This window comes from Antennarius striatus, chromosome 13 (assembly GCF_040054535.1).
Source record: "Antennarius striatus isolate MH-2024 chromosome 13, ASM4005453v1, whole genome shotgun sequence".
In the NCBI taxonomy this organism is placed as follows: Eukaryota; Metazoa; Chordata; class Actinopteri; order Lophiiformes; family Antennariidae; genus Antennarius; species Antennarius striatus.
The window spans coordinates 12,124,403-12,147,600 of NC_090788.1; the positions used below are offsets into that span (position 1 = coordinate 12,124,403).

Below are 23,198 nucleotides of genomic sequence, written 5' to 3' on the forward strand. Positions count from 1 at the left end.
TAAGGTAATAATTTGGAGGGGTGGTGGACTGGGGGATTAATTTATAGTTTTCTGCTATTAACAGTTTTTTCCATCTCTACATGATCGATGATGTTCACTTCTGTAGACACTCATTAAGAGGCTACACGTTTCAGACATTTTACTTCAAAGCGGTGATGTATTGTAATTGTCAGGGTTTGTGTGTTCCTCCGTTAGTCTGTCCGTCCATGCGTTTGTTAGTCCACCAATATCTTCACAACCATTGCAGGTAGAAAGATGAAACAAAAAACACATTACTCGGGCGGCAAAGGGGATGAAAATGAGATGATGAACTTGACCTTGAGAAAACTAGGTCAAGATCAAATTTTAACTTTTGTACACTCAGGAACTGGATAAGATAGAAAGACGAGGGAGAAGGCCAGAGTGAGTAAGACCATAGATCAAAGCTAGTGCTTTGATCTATGGAAGTATGTCAGAGAACTAGCTTTGATCTTCGACCTATCCAAGTAGGTCAGGAAAAAATTTTGAATTCAGAGTTGTCGTGGGATGTTGCAGTCTCTGACTGCATTGCTTGTTTACTATTGGATTCTATCATTACATTTATTACATTTAACTAAATAAATTTTATCAGGTAATTATTTTATAATTGTGAAAATAATGAGTTGATCTCAAGGTAGCCTCATGGAGGATTTGCATCAAATTAATGCACATGGTTTTTTCATTACAGTGCCCTTGAAGTCTGCACCATCGTGCCTGTCGAAGGATGGTGATGCGTTAATGTTATTCTTATCACATACTGAAAGGATGATGTTCAGTCTTTTTCATGTGCCCTTGATTTGTGTCCCCCACAATCTGAGACACACGGACTGCGCACACACACACACGCACGCACGCACACATACACACACACACACACACACACACACACACACACACACACGGCCTCTTTTGTCAGTGTATGTTCATGCATTTGTGTTTCGTGAAACCAAAATTGTCCACAAAGGCTATGATGAGAAATAATTAATCATTCAGAACTAAACTTAGCATCACATAGAGGAGGTATGATGAATCTCAATTTGTTCTCAAACCTCATGTCCTTTTAATATAGTAACCTCTGGGATCATAAGAACTAGTTGAATGTTACGGTCTGCAATTGATGTGTTGCAGGGTTACATGGCTGAGTGATACAGTATTTGTAAGGCTGAAGAATCAGTGAACTTGTGAAATGCTGAATATTGTTTTGCTAAAAAAAATCAGTGGGATTGGAGAATTGTTGGACAATATAAATATTTGGTAACAGCTCCTTAAACCTTAGAATCATAATGAAGTTTAAAAAAAGTTTTTTATATTTAAAATTTCCCTCAAAAACATGCCATTGATATGCAATTTTGTTTTAGCTTTCATTTTATATATTGTATGAAGTTGCAGTTTTTGTTTTAACAGCCCAAACTTCCATTCATGCTCTCATTCATATTCAGTCATCAGTCATTTTCATATTACCACTGCTACATCCGCCGCAGCGGGTCACGGGGAGCTGGAGCCAATCCCAGTGGCATAGGGCGTGAGGCGGGGGACACTCCGGGCACGACGCCAGTGCACCGCGGAGCCACACACAAAGACATACAACCACTCACACACACACTCACACCTACGGGCAATTTGGGACCGGCCAATCAACCTGAAGTGCATGCTTTTGGAGGTGGGAGGAAGCCGGAGAACCCGGAGAGAACCCACGCAGACACGGGGAGAGCATGCAAACTCCGCACAGAGCGGGACAGGAACCCGGGTCCGCCGTGTTGTGATGCGACAGCGCTAACCACTGCGCCACCGTGCTGCCCCATCCATATTCATATTCACATAAATAGTACATATTTTGTGGACCACACCTTAAAATTAATTTAGACAGCAAAATCACATACATATAAGTATTTTTGATTTTTTTTAATCTCAGAAATGTGTCTGCATGTCATGACTACTGTGTGAAAAATTATTGTGTTATTATCATGTGTCAGTAAATTAGGTAACATACACAGCTACACTTAACTAAGGTAGCTTTAATTCCTGCATTTACTCGGTGTGTGTGTGTGTGTGTGTGTGTGTGTGTGTGTGTGTGTGTGTGTGTGTGTGTGTGTGTGTGTGTGCTTGCGTGGGCTCACATTTCATTTATTTATATGGTTACATAGAGATGTTTAAAATTTGATTGTTGTGTAAAAAATCCTGATATGAAAAATATTATTTTATATATGAAATTATTTTTGTGTGGGCCAAAACATAATTCAAATTATTATTCCTAACCAAGATGACAAAATGGCATAAAACACATTGATTATAACACAGGTCATTTTTGACCCTTTTACTGATAACATGAAAAATAATGAAAAATATGGCCTGAATTTTGCCATTATTTGAAGTTTGAATGAAGTTTTTTGTGAAGTTTGCATATGTAGTTAGGTATCAAAAAACCTACATAAGAAAATTATGAAAAATAAAAAACAGGATAATTTTATAATTAGACAAGTGATCTCTTACCATGTTCATCCAGTAGTATATTGTCAGGTTTGATGTCTCTGGAAGTAAAAACACAAATGTCACAGGTTACCAAGTGTCGCATCAGAATCAGATTACTTTTGTTTATAAATAGTTTGTAAATATTTACGATTCAAAATTTCTGCCTAGTTTGGACAACAAAACAAATAAACAAAAATATACATTTTTTTCGTTTTTCTGTTCAAAAATATGCTTTTTGAACAGCTTCAAAAATGGCCTTTTGTTTCCAGGCCTGAAGTCAAAACAAGGGGTGAGAAAGACTGACTTCACATTTGGGGAGGCTCATCACCCAGAAGAAAGGATGGATTTTTTTGAACACTTGCATGCATTGATCCACTGTCATTAGTATCATCACATCATGTCTCTTATTGAACAATACTGAACACACCAAACATTATCAACCACATGCCAGTGTCAGACACCACCTAAATTAATGTCACTTCTCACTGTCACAAATGTAATTCCTTGAGATGCATTTTGAAAAATGTGATTTGAAGTTGTAACGTACAAGGTAATAGAATGTGAGCTAATACTGTATTTAGTAGTAAACACACTCTGCTGTCACATTTCACCACCAAACTATTTGTGGTCCTGCTGGTGATTTTTGAATTTCTGTACTGTAGATGGCACTCTCCCCTTTGTTCCGCTGAATGGCTTCTACTGCTCATGTTAATTACCCAGTTTCCCCCAATACCCCACAGGAACAAACCCAATCTGAATGCACAAATCCAAATGTGAAAACTTCCGAGATCTGAATTTAGTCAAGGCAGCACCACTATTTTGTTAGATCAATATCTTCAGTGAATAATGAAAATTGAAAAATAACACCTTTGAGATTTTTATTAGAGACTTATCAGGTGAAGAAAATAATTAACATCTATTGCTTTTAAGGGAGAAGGAGGGACAGCAGGTGAAGCTGTGGGAGAAGCTGTGAAACCTGAGATGACAAACAGGTGCAGACTGAGGCTTGAGGTCTCAAGGGGTCACAGCTTCTGCTGATTCTTTGTAATCCTTTGTGTGTTGTGTTTATTCAATCCACTTTCAAGAAGATTTTTAGTTTTTCTGTCATTTGCCAATAGATGCCATGTATTATCTACATTTCCTCTATTCTGGAAGTCAAAACCGCTGTAGAACACAGAAAACCATGCTTACTGAAAAAAGTGGATATAGTAAAGATAATAAATCACAATGTACACTACGTGAATAAATTAGTCCATCCATCCATCCATCTATCCATCCATCCATCCATCCATCCATTCATGTTTTTTTATGTAACATTAAACAACCTGTTAAACAACCCTTTCAGGTGTTGTACAAGCGACTGATGACAAAAAAATGACAAACGATGTAAAGAATAACATATTTTTTGACTAAAACAAAAATACATCATGGGTCGTTAACAAAATAAGGGTGAAGATTAAGATAAAACAGCCAAGAAAACAAACAACAATAGAAAAAAATAAAGTAATGAGATACTTTTGTGATACATGATAAGAAAGTCAAACTAAAACAATAATAAAGTCAATTAATTCTGCTTTGGAAAACAGCAAAAAACAAAGAACCAGTGGATCCGAGGGAACTTTTCTTGCCATTTATGAGATGCAACATGGTGAAGGGCTGTATGTATTGCTTTATGAATTATAAGGTGAAAAGCAATATGTAAATTAAAGGTAAACAATTTGGCTTCTAGATGCAATATGTGCTTTGCCCGGCAGGCAGACTATGTCTTAGGTGCTAAGTCTGCAGCCAGTGTTTCCTTGACCAAGGCACTTAATCCCAGGACCTTGCATCCAATGTTCCTGGTAATTTCAAAGAAGATCTGTGTGCTTAAAGATGTCCCTCCTGGATATTTACTTTCATTCAAAGCAACATCATATGCTGATTTTTACTGATCTATTATAACAAGGGACTTATGACACAATTCTTTCAGCATTGCTTTTTGTTTTTCACCGACTGACACACATGCACAACCACATCAATTTCTAGCCTTTGATGATTTAAAACCTCAACGTTAATCTTGTTTCATCTGAACAGTCCATCTCTTGCTGAGGGAGTCTTGCTGTAGACTAAATGAATAAAAGAATACAGTTTATTCTCAATCCCTTTGTTCTTCCCTCTGTGGAAGCCACACATTTTAAAAAGATATGACTGAATTGAATACATGATATTCAATATTCACCACCCTTTTCAAATGTTTCACCCTTCTCAAATGTTTTGGATGGTACATTCAAGTACCATACAAAAATATTTTTAAAAATGTGCCAAGCAATGTTCTCTCTAATTTTTCATGTGTTTGGGCAAACGCACAAGCTTCCTAAGCGCACATAGGACTACTGTGAGCAACATCAGATGTGCTAGCTGTGGCCACACACAGTGCGCACGCTTCAAAACCAGTATCACCAGTATCACACTTCAAAACCTTGGATCATAAAAAGATACATGGCTTATTAAAAGAATCAAACTACAGTAGCTATTTTCATTACTTTAACTTTTTATATAAGTGATTTTGCCCACTTGAAATGAAAAAGATAAAAATCTTGTTCATCATGAGATGTGCAGTATGTTATATGTGAGGGTCCTACTTTGGGCTCGGTGAAGTCCAGTTGTGGCCTGGCTTAGGGTCCTGTTCTGGAAGAAATGATACATACTGTATACAGTGATACCTCTACTTACGAATGTCTCTTCTTACGAAATTTTCTACTTACAAAATTTCTCAGTGGGAAAATATTACCTCTAGTTACAAAAGAAATCTCTACTTACGTAATGTAAAAACACAGTATCGGTTGATACTCGAATCTCCTACAGGTTCTTGAATGCAACATTGTCATAGCTACTCTGCCATTGGCTATTACCTATTACGTACCTTCCTGGCATCCCATTGGCTAAGAGGGATGCCACTTCACCTCTGTGTGGAGCTAGATCGGTGCTTATGGAGTGTTAGGCATTCGGCACTCGACCCCTGAGGTAGTGTGATAGTTTTGCGCAAATATAATAACTTTTCAGTACGAATTTGCTATGGATACAAGAAAGTGACAGAGAAAAGAGGAAAAGAAAACACGAAGAAAAGAGTTTTTTTGTCCGTACAAACAAAGCAAGAGATCATAGAAAAGCATAAGAGATGCGTTTGGTTGATCTCGCCAAAGAATATGGCCTTAATGCATCTACAATCGCCACGTTATTAAAACAAAAGGCAGTTTAAGGAGTTTAAGGCATTATGTGGGTGGTTGGAGAAGTTCAAAAGGAGGACTGGAATTCACTCTGTTTTTCGGCATCGTGAGATAGGAGCGCATGAACCAGAGGGCAAAAAACAATGGGGACAGCTGTTAAAAGGTCATTATTATTCATTACTCTATTCTTTTTTTTTTGTTACATTATGCACAACTCTCATTTATTATGTAATAATCTAATCGTAACATGTATTTGTTACATGTTTTGATGCATTTTTATGCTTTATAAAACATTTATGTCGGAATTTTTGTGGGATTAGAACGGATTACGGCATTTGCATGGAAAATGTAATTTTCTACTTGCGTAATTTCTTCCGGAACCAATTAATTTCGTACACCTTTCAGACCTAACATTTTGTGCACATTAAAACATTCACATTTTGCACATTGATGTGTGCTGTTGCTTGTGATACAGTGTAAATGCCTTTAAATCTTTGTCTGTAAAATATCTAATTACTCCTTTTTTATTAGCATTTCTACTTCCCACAAATTATCAAGTAATAACAGCATCTAATGATCCATAAATAAAAAATCTTGATAAATATCATTAGAATATGCACAAATCTGACTTAAATTTTACGTTATTTTTCACGTGCTTGTACACTTTGTCCAGGTTAATGGCTTGGTCTGCTTATTGCTTTAAACCTTCTCAAAAGGAACAAACCTCACCTAGTTTTCATATACTCAAAAGCCATTCCATCATAAAAGAACCACATTCCTCTTTTACTTTAGCTTGGTGAGTGGATGTGTCGCTAACCGTTCGTCTCCAGTCGTTAACGAATTAATCTGCATGGTACGTATAACAGGTCGTACATGCAGGACCGACAATGCTGTGATTGGCTGCGAAGCGGAAGTGAACCTTATTGCATCATTGACTGGACACCTATCATTCACTGAGTTACAATGCATAATGGCACAGAAAACATTGGTTTTGGTCTAATTAATTAGCTAAGAGAGAGAGTAAAGAGTATAACTTTCTTTATCCCTTAAGGAGGTTCCATCAGGGATATTAATTTCTCCGTCGCACGTAGCACACTGAGTACACAAAACACAGAAAAAGCACACAAAAACCACCAGCACATAGAAAGTAGTACAAAACCAAACAGAAATATTAATAAATAAACGATCAAGAATATACAAATAGAAGATCATAAATAGGCATAGAAATTTAAAAAAAAAAAAACAGGCCTAGTCTAGTTAAGTTCGGGTATAGTGAAATGTCTATAGTGTTTGCATTGTTTTTGCTGTATTGTTTGTGTCATCCCTCAGCTCTCATGTGGACTTTCTTCTTCTTCATCTCCCCCCGAGAGGAGTTGAGGAGTATAATGGCTCGGGTACGAACGAGTTCTTAAGTCTGTTTGTCCTGCATATTGGGAGGCGCAGCCTCTGGCTGCTCAGGCTTCTCTGGTTGTTGGTAACGGTGTGCAGAGGGTGGCTGACATTGTCCATGATGTCCAGCAGTTTGTCCAAGGTTCTCTTCTATGCCACCGTTGCCAGAGGGTCCAGCTTCATCCCCACCACCGAGCTGGCCCGTCTGATCAGCTTCTCCAGCCTGGAGAGATCCGCCCTAGTCACACTCCCTCCCCAACACACCACAGCGAACGACGGGACGCTGGTGACCACAGACTGATAGAACATCAACAGGAGCTTCCTGCAGATGTTGAATGCCCTCAGCCTCGTCAGAAAGTACATCCTGCTCTGTGCTTTCTTGTACAGCTGCCTCGTGTTGCTGGTCCAGTCCAGCTTGTTGCCTAGCCACAGCCCAAGATATTTATAGGTCTGCACAATCTCCACATCCTCCTTTCCTATTAGAACTGGTCTAGGTTTGGGTCTGTCCCTCCTGAAGTCAATGACCAGCTCTTTAGTTTTCAAGGTGTTGAGCTTCAGGCTGTTGCTGTGACACCAGTCAACAAAGTCCTCACCAAGCATCTATACACTTCCTCCTCATTGACCCCGATACATCCCACGATAGCTGTGTCATTTGCGTACTTCTGGATGTGACACAGTTCTGAGTTGTAGCAGAAGTCCGCCGTGTACATGGAGAAGAGGATTGGGGACAAGACAGCACCGATGCAGCTGACCACAGTATCAGACGTGGCGTCCTTTAACCTGACGAACTGTGGTCTTGTCGGTGAGGTAGTCTTGGATCCAAGGAACCAGGCCGGGGTCCACTCGCATTTGTAGGAGTTTTTCCTGTAGGATACAGGGCTGGATGGTGTTAAAGGCACTTGAAAAATCCAGAAAAAGGATCCTCACAGTGCCGCTTTCCTTGTCCTTCTCTCACACCAACTACCTTCATGTCCTCTTTCACTACATCCATAAACCTCCTCTTTGGTCTTCCTCTAGGCCTCCTGCCTGGAAGTTCAAAACTCAGCATCCTTCTACCAATATATTCACCATCTGTCCTCTGGACATGTCAAAAGCATCTCAGTCTGGCCTCTCTGACTTTATCTCCAAAACCTCTAACATGTGCTGTCCCTCTGATGTACTCATTCCTGATCCTATCCTTCCTGGTCACTCCCAAAGAGAACCTCAGCATCTTCATCTCTGCTACCTCCAGCTCTGTCTCCTGTCTTTTCCTCAGTGACACTGTCTCTGGGCCAAACAACATCGCTGGTCTCACCACAGTTTTGTACACCTTTCCTTTCGTTTTAGCTGAAACTCCACCCGTACCATCCTGCCTGTACACGCTTCTTCACCTCTTTTCCACACTCTCCATTTCTCTGGACTGTTGACCCTAAGTACTTCAAATCCTCCACCTTCTTGATCTCTACTCCCTGTAACCTCACTCTTCCACTTGGGTTCCTCTCATTCACACACATGTACTCTGTCTTACTGCAGCTAACCTTCATTCCTCTCCTTTCCAGGACAAACCTCCACCTCTCTAGCTTCTCCTCCACCTGTTCCCTGCTCTCACTGCAGATCACAATGTCATCTGTAAACATCATAGTCCATGGAGATTCCTGTCTAACCTCGTCTGTCAGCCTGTCCATCACCATAGCGAACAAGAAGGGGCTCAGAGCTGATCCTTGATGCAGTCCCACCTCCATCTCGAACTTCTCTGTCACACCATCAGCACACCTCACCATCGTCTTATAGTCCTCATACATGTCCTGCACCGCTCTAACATACTTCTCTGCCACTCCAGACTTTATCATACAATACAACAGTTCCTCTCTGGGCATCTTGTCATAAGCTTTCTCCAGATCAACAAAAACACAATGCAGCTCCATCTGGCCTTCTCTTTACTTCTCTATCAACATCCTCAAAGCAAATACTGCATCTGTAGTACTCTTTTTTGGCATAAAACCATACTGCTGCTCACAGATGCTCACTTCTGCCCTTAGTCTAGCTTCAACCACTCTTTCCCATAACTTCATTGTATGGCTCATCAGCTTTATTCTTCTGTAGTTGCCAAACTCTGCACATCTCCCTTGTTCTTAAAAATAGGCACCAGCGCACTTATACTCCATTCCTCAGGCATCTTCTCACTATTTAAGATCCTGTTGAACAACCCACTCAGAAACTCTACTGCCACCTCTCCTAGACACTTCCATACCTCCACACGCATATCATCAGGACTGACTGCCTTTCCACGCTTCACCCTCTTCAATGCCCTCCTCACTTCATCCCGACTAATCTTTGCTACTTTCTGGTCCACAACAGCCACCTCTTCTAGTCTTTGTTCTCTCTCATTTACAAACCACGAACTTCTTTTGGCGAGCTTAATTTCAGCAGCCTTAACAAGCAACCATACAGAACTCCTCTAAACTCCCATTCAGCACTCACTGTATACTCTCAGCCCCCTCAGTCTTATGAAGTCATGGACAACTCACACACGCGCAGAACAACTCAGGGCAGCAACACACAACAGTAACAACACACAAGATATCACAACACGTTTTTATCGAATTTTATTTCATACGCAGCATAGAATTTCTTGTGCGCTGAGACTGCGAGCAGTGTGCAGTTGCGCAGGCGCGCAGCTTAGAGGAAACACTGGCACTAAGGAAGGTAAGGTGTGGAATTCCATCCATATTTTATAAAAATAACAAGGTTTTCAAACATTGTATCAAGATCTATACACTCACAGAGAGAGGGTGACAAAAGTGATTTGTATCAGGGAAATAACCCTGACCTTCCGACCAGGACTCAAGAGGTATTTAAGGAAAATGGACATAAAAAATATGGAGCTTCTAAGTTTATGGACTTATTTGGGAGGTGAGTTCAACTCATCTTGTCAACATTTACAAAAAAGATGAAAACATTATGTATGTTTCCAGTTATGTGATAATGTCAGATGACAGTACTGCTGCCTGCCAAATTATTAACAAACAAAAAAAGATTTCATTAAGAGAATAATCACAACAAGATATTGTCTTCAATGTAAAATGTATGTTGTGTGATCATTAATAGGTAGGATGTTTTTTGTTTGATTTTACTTTTTATTTAATATTACTGATTTGTAATCAGCCAAGAAGTGGCTCCCATTTAACCTCTGAACTGAAAATGGATACAGAAATGGACAGAGCCTTCTGTACACACTATGTGTTCTTTTTCAATCTATCTGTACACCTTCCCAGAGACCTTATGAGAATAGTTGATAGGGAAGTAACAGAGTAATACCAACAGAAATTATTGAAGGCAGTGAGAGTGAGAGTGAGAAAAGACTCTTCATCCTGAAGTATTGCTAAACATGTTCCCCTTTTTGTCCACAGAGGGAGCATAAATGGACCTTTATATTTCTCTCTGTGACTGGACACATTTGTTGTAAAAATCAATGTTATTACTGTGGTGACTTTCAGGAAAACAATGGACAGCCGCAATAGAAAGTCATGTATGGAAACTGGAGCACCCCTCCACTATCTTCTCCTTGAATAGCCAAATCACCATGAATCCTTATCATCATGGGGATTATCTCATCATCTCATTAGACAGTAAGCAGTGTTCAGTAAACAAAATGTGTTGCATTTGCCTGTGGCTGCATGTGCGTGTTTGTGAAACACAGTTATAATCTCTACCAAGGAGTTAAACTCAGCCTGCTTTGGTGAATCAAATGTTCAGCGTACAGGTCGGGGTACGAAATGTCAATCCTGTTGCCCTTAATTAGCTGACATTTTCCTCAAAGGCTGGCACTGATGGACGAAGGAAGGGCAAGTTTCATATCTTAAAAAGCAGTAAGCAAGAGGACATCTTTTATAGGAAGAGGTCATGTTCCCAATGTGAAGTTACAGGGCAAGGAAGGGCTTTTTGATAGCAAAAACAGCAAGGCTCATGAGAAGGTGACCCATTGGTATGGTACTGATGACATCACGAGCGACCTGTCCCTCTTATGATTTGTTTTAACTTTACAATTGTCATCTGCCTGCAGAGTTATGGAGGAATAACTTCTTCTTTTCATTTTTTTCCCTTCAGGGGTCGCCACAGCGAATCAATTTCCTCCATCTAGCCCTGTCCTTTGAATCCTCTTCTCTCACACCAACTACCTTCATGTCTTCCCTCATTACATCCATAAACCTCCTCTTTGGTCTTCCTCTAGGCCTCCTGCCTGGAAGTTCAAAACTCAGCATCCTTCTACCAATATATTCACCATCTGTCCTCTGGACATGTCAAAAGCATCTCAGTCTGGCCTCTCTGACTTTATCTCCAAAACCTCTAACATGTGCTGTCCCTCTGATGTACTCGTTACTGATCCTATCCTTCCTGGTCACTCTCAAAGAGAACCTCAGCATCTTCATCTCTGCTACCTCCAGCTCTGTCTCCTGTCTTTTCCTCAGTGACACTGTCTCTGGGCCAAACAACATCGCTGGTCTCACCACAGTTTTGTACACCTTTCCTTTCATTTTAGCTGAAACTCCACCCATCCTGCCTGTACACGCTTCTTCACCTCTTTTCCACACTCTCCATTTCTCTGGACTGTTGATCCTAAGTACTTAAAATCCTCCCGTTCTTGATCTGTTCTCCCTGTAACCTCACTCTTCCACTTGGGTCCCTCTCATTCACACACATGCACTCTGTCTTACTGCGGCTAAGCTTCATTCCTCTCCTTTCCAGGACAAACCTCCACCTCTCTAGCTTCTCCTCCACCTGTTCCCTGCTCTCACTGCAGATCACAATGTCATCTGCAAACATCATAGTCCATGGAGATTCCTGTCTAACCTCGTCTGTCAGCCTGTCCATCACCATAGCGAACAAGAAGGGGCTCAGAGCTGATCCTTGATGCAGTCCCACCTCCACCTTGAACTTCTCTGTCACACCAACAGCACACCTCACCACTGTCTTATACTGTAGTCCTCATACATGTCCTGCACCGCTCTAAAATACTTCTCTGCCACTCCCGACTTTATCATACAATACCATGAATAAATGTTTTTTTAATATAAATCTGACAATTTGTTTGTCACTCTAGTCTCTGTAGACTAGAGTGCAGGTCAAATAGCCACAATAGAAGTTTGTTTGGTGTCTGTATGCTAATAGTTTTAATGCACAAATTACCATATTATACTACATTATTTTTTGTAGTCAAAACAAAACAAATAAGAGTCTGAAACATGCCTAGTGGTTTTAGACATGCACATATAAACAGCCTTACATTAAAATTGACATTATCCCACAAACTGGAGATTTACAAAATTTATTACAGCAGTCAAACTCAGAACTCAGTTATCCAGTAATTAAATTTATGAACGAAGAGAGAGAAGCAAACACCATTTTACAGGGCAAAGAAATAAAATGTGACAGATAAAAGGATGAATGGATGGTGGAATCTGTGAGACAAAATGTGAAGAGTGCTCTGTGGAAGATGATTCCCTGGGCTTTTCTCTTGGTTCGCTGACCCTACAAGCAATTACTAGGATCTAATGGCCTCATTACAGCTTGCTTTGAGAGGCAGAGGGTAACTGGACACTGTAGCTGGTCATACGACGCTGCACTGATACTGGAGTGGGCCAACACACCTGACAATGTAGACACACCCACACACACACACACACACACACACACACACACACACACACACACACACACACACCTGACTGAAGCAGCGCTACCTAGTTAGCCAAATGCTACAGTGCCTTACGAAAGTATTGGTAAATACAATAAAAATATTGGAAAATATTTATTAAGATCAACAACATGTGAGACACAATCGTGACGTGGAACCAAATTTATTCTACATTTTATACTGTGTTTACAGATAAAAAACTGAAAAGTAGGACGCGCAAAAGCATTGACCCCTGTTCTCTCAGCTTAGCTAACCGACTCACAAGTTTCCTGACGACTTCTGAAAGACCCAATGTTGACCTAAATGACGAACAATGACAAACAGAGTGCACCTGTGTGTCATTTGGTCTCAGTTTAAATGCACTTGCTGTGTGATGGTCTCAGAGGTTTGTGAAAGGAACACTGGAGAACAAACAGCATCATGAAAACCAAAAACACATCAGGCAGGTCTGGGATAAAGTTGTGGAAAAGTTCAAAGCAGGAATGGGATGCAAGAAGATTTCACAACATTTAAACATCTCCTGGAGCACTGTGAGAGCAATATTATCAAAATGGAGAGAGCATAAAATCACTGCAAAGACCTGACCGTCACTCTAAACTTTCAGCCCAAACAAGGAGGAAACTAAGCAGAGAAGAAACGAAGAGGCCCATTATCATGCTCAATGACCTACAGACATACACAGCTGATGTGAGACAATCTGTCCATCAGCCAACTATTAGTAGTACTCTGCGTAAATCTGACCTTTAAGGAAGAGTGGCAAGAAGAAATACATTTCTGAAAGAAAACCATAAAAAGGCACATTTAGAGTTTGCAAGAAGCCACATGGGAGACACAGATGACTTTTTTTTTTTTTTTTTTTATTTTATTTTGACGACATGTGGAACAATGTACTCTGGTCAGATGAACCAAAATTGAACTTTTTGTGCTGAATGTGAAACACTACGTTTAGCATAAGAGTAACACTGTCAAACATGGTGGTGGCAGCATCATGCTCTGGGGTTGCTTTTCTTCAGCAGGGACTGGGAAGACTGTTCGAGGTGATGGGAAGATGGATGGAGCCAAATACAGGGTGATTCTGGCAGAAAATCTGTTGGAGTGTGGAAAAGACCTGAGGATGGGGCGGTGGTTCAGCTTCCAACAGGACAAGGATCCCAAAAATAAAAGCCAAATCTACAATGGAATGGTTAAAACCAACCATATAAAGGTGTTAGAATGGCTAAGTCTGTCATGCCGGTCGGGGTATGGACCCAAATGCAGGACACCAAAGGCACATCTTTTATCCATAATTTAATCAAAACAGAAACTCAGGCAGAACAAGGCCAGAACAAAACAGAACTACAGGCAAGACTTCAGAAAAACTACTACAGGCACAGACTCCAGGAAAAACCAAACTTAAGAAACAAACCAACAAAGAGCTCTCATCGAACCTGGCTTGAAAAGCCTCATGATCATTACACCAATCAAGATCAGGTGAGAGAACCAGCAATGGGCGTGGTGATGAGAAGCAGGTGTGGAGAGGACCAATAGGTGTGGAGCCCTGGCTCCGCCCACAAGTTTGGCCTCCCCCCTGCCACACACCAGCACAGCCACGCCGAACCGTGACAAAGCCAAAGTTCAGACCTCAATCCAATAGAGAATCTGTGGAAAGATCTGAAAATTGCTATGCACAATCTCCATTAAACCTTAAGGAACTTAAGCGGTTTTGTAAGGAAGAATGGACAAATATTTCTGTCTCAAGACGTACAAAACTTATAGAGACATACCCAAAAATACTTGAGGCTGTGATCGCAGCAAAAGGAGGTTGTACAAAGTATTAAGTCAAAGGGGGGCAATACTTTTGCTCATCCTACTTTTCAGTTTTTTATCTGTAAACAAAATATAAAATGTTGAATAAATTTGGTTCCACTTCACGATTGTGTCTTACATGTTGATTCTTAAAAAAATATTTTAAATTTTTTATCTTTAAGTTTGAAGCCTGAAATGTGGCAAAATGCCAATACTTTTGCAAGGCACTGTAGCGGAATTCACAACTTGTGAGGAACTTTCATTCTGTAGCTCTGAGCCAGGTCATAACCACATACTACTACATAGCCTGATCACAAACCACACACAGTACAAGCGTGCGCGCGCACACAAACATACACACACACACACACACACACACACACACACACACACACACACACACACACACACACACACACACACACACACACACACACATGACTGAAGTGAACCAAACTAGTTAGCCAAAAGCTAACTGAGTTCAACAGTTTGTGAGGAAGTTTCAGTGTGTAGCTCAGAGCTAGGACTTTATTGCACAATGCTACCGTAGCCTGAATGAACTCCCCCCTCGGGGATGGCCATGCTCTTGGTCATGTCAACCAATCAATATCGTTAATCACTCTGTCCAATCACAGACCTGATCTATGACGTAAGAAATACACTCCAGCAAAATCCAATTGTTTTTATTTGGTCCGGGCCATGAAGTCCTAAAACTCCAAATATCTATTGATGCAGGAAGCATTTGTTTTCCAGATTCTAGGAGTATGTGGGGTTAGGGAGGACCACTATATATATGTAGAGACCTGAAAAAGTGTGATTTTCACAATAGGACCCCTTTAAATGTACTGTATCTGTAGTGATGTAATCATACACAAAATAGCATCAAAATATAAATCAATCTTGTTGTCTGTAAATATTGAATTGATCTTCATGTCGATTATGTCTAAACTATAAACTTAGGTACCTTGGCCACTTTTCTCTCTGAAACACTGAGGAGTATTGACTGCCTCTGCTGGCTGACATCATGCAAGTCTTTCCGTTATGGGGATTCCAGGAGGCAAACTTGCTCCTGAGGATTCAGAGATTGTTGCTGTTGCTTACAAAGAGGCTATGGTGGAGTGAATGCAGGTAAACACCTTACACAGTCGTGCAATTATTGTCAGGTCTCTGAAGATGCTGCCTAAATGAGAATCATTCTATTATTCAGAACTGAAATTCCTCAGAGATCTTAGAGTTGAAAACAGGGTGAACAAGAAGCAATGGAGTCAGAGACTATAACATCCCACGACAACCCTGAATTCAAAATTTTTTCCTGACCTACTTGCATAGGTCAAAGGTCAAAGGTAGTGCTCTGACATACTTTCATAGATCAAAGCACTACCTTTGATCTACGGTCTTACTCACACTGGCCTTCTCCCTTGTCTTTCTATCTTGTCCACTTCCTGAGTGTAGAAAAGTTAAAATTTGACCTTGACCAAGGTCATCATCTCATTTTCATCCCCTTTGCCGCCCGAGTAATGTGCTTTTTGTTTAATCTTTCTATCTGCAACGGTTGTGAAGATATTTGGTGGACTAACAGACGGACGGACGGACAAACAGACTAACGGATGAACACACAAACGCTGACAATTACAATACATCACCACTTTCAAGCGGGATGTAATTAAGCTAAATAGGATATCAGGCAACCATGAGGTTGAGTAAGCGGGGCATACCGAAAAAACAGAAACCATTCACAAAAATGTTTTAACAAATTCAGAAAAGTCTAGATAGCAACTGAAATATGGGGGAATTCAGGATATTAATAAAAGCCAATAAGCTTTCCTTATGTGTTTATCATCTAACCCTGAAAAGTCTCAACAAAGCAAATAAGACACATTAATTAGGGAATGTATGAGAGACAAAAAGAAACAAAACAACCCATAACAATAATAATGATTTAATGATAATTTACCTGGGACAAAGTATATATTTCATATTATAATACAATGGCATCAAAATTATTTTACACACCATTAGTTAATGAATGATCACTATTTTACTTATAATGTTCCATATTGTACAGTACATTAGTTTAGAATTATGTAAATCCACGATACCAGGGAAGTGAGACAGAGATAAATTGCTACCACATATTAATGATGTTAATTATTGATATTAATGATACTGATTATCAACAAATGTATTTCTGATGTACTGCATGTATGGTGGAAGATTTACATGAGTCACCAGCTTGCATAATACTACCCTCTCATTTATTTTCCAAGGCTTTGCCAGGATGAGCTGAAGTGTAGTTGTTAAGCTTATTGCTGTCGTCACCCATCCCTAGAGATCATACATTCACATTTACCATGTAGTGCAAAAGAACTCATAATTGAAAGGGTGCTGTCTGTTGATATTATTCAGTACTGTTGTTGTGTTGTTATGAATGACAGTATTGTTGCAGATGAACTAATGAAAATTTTACGTTGATCATATGCTGGTAATGAAGAATGTCTTTTTTTTTATATTGATACAATAAAAGTAATAAACATTTATTAACATCACATAGGTATATATAGGCCTTATCGGTTTGTGTGTCACTGGATCTTGTTCTTTTAAGGTGCAGATACTCTCTCATTTATGTGTTCTACTGAACAGCAGTGAGAAAAAGGCTAATGTGACACGTGCTTTTGGCATGAATCAGTCAATGATCGGAAGAATTTACAAGGACTGCATAATGGAACACACGAAAAGTGCTGTGCCGATGGCTTCGACAATAGCAAGGGAAATGCATCCAGGCAATAGAATAATTCCGAGCCATGTGGAACAAACATCACAGACAAAGTCACATGCCCATTCTCTAATTTTTATTCAAGAAAAGGCTGAAAGCTTTTTTAAAGATGTGAAGGCTAAGACTGAAGAGGACGTTGCTGACATAGGTATTGTAGAAAGCCATGGTTGGTTTGCTAGAATCAAACAATGTTCAAATCTGCACATCAGAATAAGTGGAGAGGGTGCAAGTACAGATAAGGAGGCTGCAGAAGAAATGCTTGCTATCCTCAACAGAATTATTGATCCCGAAGGATATGCTCCCCAGCAGATTTTCATTCCGATGAAACTGGACTGTTTTGGAAGAAGATGCCAAACAAAACCTGCAACAGTCAAGAGGAGAAGAATTTGCCAGGGTTCAAGGATCGACTCACTGTGATGCTTGGTGGAAGTAATTCCCATGTTTGAAAGGTACCACACACGCCAAACCCACAGACAAGTGGTTGATGAGGAGGACACGGAGGAAATGCTATATGACTTCTGAAAGGCTTACAACATCTACGACTGCATCAAGAAAATTGATGCTTCGTGGCGTGAGGTCACGCAACTGAACATGAATGGGATATTTGACCCCACAGTTTGTCAACAATGTCCAGGGTTTTGACCAAGAAGAAGGGAACAAGGTGGTTGCCAGCCTTGTCGAGATTAGCAAGAAGTTCCAGCTCAACTTGGAAGAAAAGGATAACGAGGAGCTTCTTGATTTGCACTCGGAGGAGCTGAATAATGAAGATCTGATGGAGATGGAAACTATGCAGCATCAAGAGATGCAGTAAGAGAAGACTGAAGATGAGGCTCTTCCTATTAAAAAAATTTAAACCAACTCGCTTGCAGTCGCTTTTTCTAGGATCGAAGCAGGATTAACAATTTTAGAGGGTTAAGACACAGTTGTTAGGAAGTTTTCCAAAGTGTCAACAGGCATTCACAATACTCTACAGTGTTACTGGGTAATCTATGATGAGGGAAGAGGAAAACCACTCAGACATATTTCGACTGATTCTTCAAACCTAAGTTTGCATTGCCAGCTGCCACATCCTCTACAATGCCTTTGTCAGCACCTGCCTTCCCAGCAATGTCTTCCACCTCATCTGGACTTGCATTCTTAGAGGAAAACGTTGAGGGTATCTCTAAGGAATTATTAACCGAAGACGTCTCCGCAGAAATCTCCGGTGACGATCTGTAAGATTACAGCTCCACTTCCGACTTCCGACTGACAATAACCACCTCCTCCTCCTTTTCTACAAGGGAGCTACATTATGGTGCTTCAGTATTTAATTTCATAAATCTGTTGTTTTTATGTCCTGTAATTATTTCTGGTAGGCCTTAGGGAATAGCGCTTTTGTATTTAGAGTAGTAATGGCATTGTATGTTCTACATGGCGATTATAAATTTAAATTTAATGATTTACAAACAATTCAACCGACAAAAAAATCTCAGAACCAATTATGTTCGGAAATTGAGTACTACCTATACATATATGTTAGTATTAATTGCTGTTTAATTTTACTGCCTCTAAACTGTCATAGTAATCATTACTTCTGGTGTTGTGATCCAAGAGCAACAGAAAGGGAATTAGCACATCCTGCATCACACACAAATACAAGCATGTACATAAATGTAGTCTGAAAAGGCTTCAAGTTCAGACTCTCACTCAAAGAAAATGTTCACATCACCATCTGAGAGAGGAAATTATGAATTCAATTTCCATACAGATGAGTTGAGAATTACTTTCAGCTCCTCTTCCTATTTGATGCTAATGAATTTAGATGGAAAATATGTTGCCTAATCTTAATAAACACCCAAACACCTGCACATCAAGTGTCCTTCCCAGTCATGAAGCAGAAAACACAAATATTAATTTCAACTCAAAGGATTTAATGAATCAGAAAATTAAAATGGTGCAGAAATTGGAACAAAGAAATGCTTCTCTCGACTATTGCAAAATCAGTCATAAATGCAGAAATTGTAGGGTGCCAACGATTCTCCACAATAAAGACAGTACATGACCATTGTTCTTGTGTGTGTGCGTCCTTGCGTCTTTGACACACATTTTTTGACAGGGACGCACGATTGTCAGACAGCTTGAGTCCCTGGGACGCAAGCTTTAAATGCACTGCCATTCAAACAAAAATATTTTTCCATTTCTTTACTTAAATTTCGGAAAAGGAAATTGCAATGTTTTGATCTCGTGCGAGTTTCCCACACGAGTTTCTCATCACGAGACTCACCTGCGTGATTCTGCCCTATTAAAATCGACCAAATGGCAACACAACGTCTGCTTGTTTTACAAGCTGCAGTGAGAGCAAGGAGTTAGTTAGACCCTACAGAGCAAGCACAAGCTGTCACTTATGATTGGAGAGTCATTGAAATGTCTGCTGATGTGATTAAGCATTATACAAGTAAAAGTTGATTGATCATTTGATTGATTATCACCATGCCTCCGAAAAAGATGCAAAAGTTGGAGAAAAAGCAGGTGACAATGAGTGCTTTCTTGAATAAAAAACTTTCAAAAGGTACTAAAGAAAAAGAGACAGATATTACTGACATATTACTGTAATTTGTGTGGAGAAGGCTCTGTCAGATTGGTGCAGTGTCCACAGGAGAATACAATATAAGAATTAAAGGCAAAAAAACTACTGAGTGAAAAGCAGAAGTGAAACAAAAACTGTATTACGTATTTCTTTATTTCTAAAACTGTTTTATTAAAATTACTACCATACAATTTACTTTTTTCTTTTTACTTAAAACAGTTATGATATAGTTATTGATAAAAATCAGTAAAAGTAACAGTTTAGTTTTTATATTCCACTATTGGCAAAACTCAATCCTTGTGTACGCTTCTACCGTATATTCGGTCATTACTTTTGTGATGCATAAACATCGTGTTGGGATGGACAAATTTTCTTGTAAGCGCATCCCAGGGATACACTTCTTTCTTGAGGTTAAATGAACTCTGCATGACAAGCTTCACACCTGCGTTATAAATATGGTATTCAACCATAAGTGTGTTCAACTCTCCTTATGTCAACAAGTTGAATGTACATTCAACTTTTCATTCAACCCTTTCATTCAACCTTTCATTCAACCCTTCAGTGTCACCAATATTAAGTAAATCCGGTACTTGAATAGGTAAGTTGACCACAAAATAGACACAAAATCTGTTGACCTCCATTTGACTTAGGAAATTGAACACATTTGCAGAATTTGGGAAATATTTGTAAAAGAAGGTGGAAATAGGCTTGCTCTAGCTATATTTGGGAAATGTCAACAGATTTGTGCTTAGATAAAGGTAGATAATTTAAACAACTTCTTTTAATCAACGTATTGAAAACTTCTTGGTAGAATCATAAGCTGTAACAGGATATCTTAGACTGCTTCAGCCACTTCAGCATCTTAAAATAATTGGGATGTTGCCATATCCTTTTCGGCCAGCTGAGTCTGTTGTGCTGCTAGAGCTGAATCTATTTCTCCTGATAAAGCACTTAAACTGCATTCTACAAATTAAATGAGGCACCAACACAGCAGAGTAGACAGGACTGCTGCAATTAATGATGACCATAGTCTGCAGCTCAAGGTAATCTGATGTGTCAGTTGTGACCCCCAAGTCAAGACAGCTTGACCTCTATTCACAGCGGTGAAGTAGTAATATTAGAAAATATTATGGAAGGAGATTAATGCTCAGACTCGTGTGGAAAGACAAGAGAGGGACACATTACATATCTGGAAAAGAAATGCTCAGGCAATCTGTCAAAGACTGTTTGTTGACCTTTTTGAAAATGGGGGTGAGCTGCAGGCCATTCTTTGCATGGCTAAAACTTCCAAACAAAGTAAAATATAATTCTCACACTGTTAGTCTAGAAAAAAAGAGCTCTGGGGAAGGTGACTCAGACAAAATATCTCACCTGTGTATGATGCGCTTGCTGCATAGATATCCAAGGGCCAAAGCCAATTCGCAGATGTAGAGCTTGACAGTACTTTCAGTGAAGTGAACATTCTGCTGGAGGTGATAGCGTAGGTCTCCTCCCAAAAGCAAATCTACCACCATAAACATGTCCTCCTCATCCTGGAAGGAATACCTGTAGGATGCAAAGATCGGGAACACAGAGTGGTCAGAAAATGACAAGGACACGAGGTGACTGTAAAGGAGATTTTGCAGAAATTGAAATGGAGAGAAGCAGGCAAATAAAGGAAAGAGGTGTGAATACATGAAAATAAGAGTGGTGACAGAATGATAGAGGAGGAAAGACTATCAGCAGAGCTGAGGGGGAAATGGGGAGGTAGCAAGAGATGATAAGGGGAGGGAATTAAAATGTGAGAGAAGCAAGAAGATGAGAGGATGAGAAGAAAAAGCAGTCATGATCAAGAGTAACATCATCAAATTATAACTGTGTGGAAGACAAGCTCCCAAATGTTTTTTTAGATGAGCTAAACCATGCTTCAAGAGCAAGGGATGTCAGAATGTTCTAAAAAAATCTTCTTTTCCTTTCGGCTTTTCCCTTCAGGGGTCACCACAGCAAATCAGTTGCCTCCATCTAACTGTCTTCAACATCCTCTTCTCTCACACCAACTACCTTCATGTCCTCTTTCATTACATCCACAAACCTCCTCTTTGGTCTTCCTCTAGGCCTCCTGCCTGGAAGTTCAAAACTCAGCATCCTTCTACCAATATATTCACTATCTGTCTCCTCTGGACATGTCAAAAGCATCTCAGTCTGGCCTGACTTTATCTCCAAAACCTCTAACATGTGCTGTCCCTGCGATGTACTCATTCCTGATCTTATCAATCCTGGTCACTCCCAAACAGAAACTCAGCATCTTCATCTCTGCTACCTCCAGCTCTGTCTCCTGTATTTTCCTCAGTGACACTGTCTCTAGACCAAACAAAATCACTGGTCTCACCAGTTTTGTACACCTTTCATTTCATTTTAGCTGAAACTCTTTTATCGCACCTGATACTTTTCTGCATCCATTTCTGCCTGTACATGCTTCTTCACCTCTTTTCTACACTCCCCATTGCTCTGGACTATTGACTCTCCTTCTTTTTCTTTCAGCTTTTCCCTTCAGGGGTTGGCACAGCGAATCAGTTGCCTCCATCTAACCCTGTCTTCTGCATTCTCTTCTCTCACACCAACTACCTTCATTTCCTCCTTCACTACATCCATAAACCTCCTCTTTGGTCTTCCTCTAGACCTCCTGCCTGGCAGTTCAAATCTCAGCATCCTTCTACCATATATTCACTATCTCTCCTCTGGACATGTCCAAACTATTCCTCTGGACATGTCCAAACCATCTCTGGACTGGACTGTGGACCCTAAGTACTTAAAATCCTCCACCTTCTTGATCTCTTATCCCTGTAACCACACTCTTCCACTTGGGTCCCTCTAATTCACACACATGTACTCTGTCTTACAGCGGCTAAGCTTCATTCCTCTCCTTTCCAGGACAAACCTCCGTCTCTCTAGCTTCTCCTTTACCTGTTCCCTGTTCTCACTACAGATCACAATGTCATCTGCAAACATCATAGTCCATGGAGAGTCCTGTCTAACCTCGTCTGTCAGCCTGTCCATCACCATAGTGAACAAGAAGGGGCTCAGACAGGGCTCGAAATTGCGCCCATTTTGGTCGCATATGCGCCCAAATTCTTATCAGTGCGACTACTAAATATATTTGGTAGCACCGGTGCAACTAGGGAAAAAAATCTGGTGGGCCTTTTTTTGTGAGACCGCGCTCCTGCGGTCCTGCCAGGAAACAATGAGAGCGCAACTGCGGTTGCTCTCCTGGACGAGGGAGAGAGGCGCGCAGAACGGAGATGGACGGAGCGGTCTCTATCGCTCACTGCCTTGCTTTTG

The 23,198-nt window shown here is 40.2% G+C and overlaps 1 protein-coding gene across 2 annotated transcripts in view; it reads right to left on the minus strand.

Moving 5' to 3' along the window:
- Positions 1-23,198, minus strand: part of stk32a (serine/threonine kinase 32A) — a 68,991-nt gene that overhangs the window by 25,342 nt on the left and 20,451 nt on the right. For both annotated transcript variants that reach the window (XM_068331613.1, XM_068331614.1), the window contains 2 exons: positions 21,252-21,425; positions 2,509-2,546 (listed from right to left, as the gene is read on the minus strand). In XM_068331613.1, the coding sequence (XP_068187714.1) occupies positions 2,509-2,546; positions 21,252-21,425 (212 nt within the window). The remainder of the gene's footprint in view (positions 1-2,508; positions 2,547-21,251; positions 21,426-23,198) is intronic.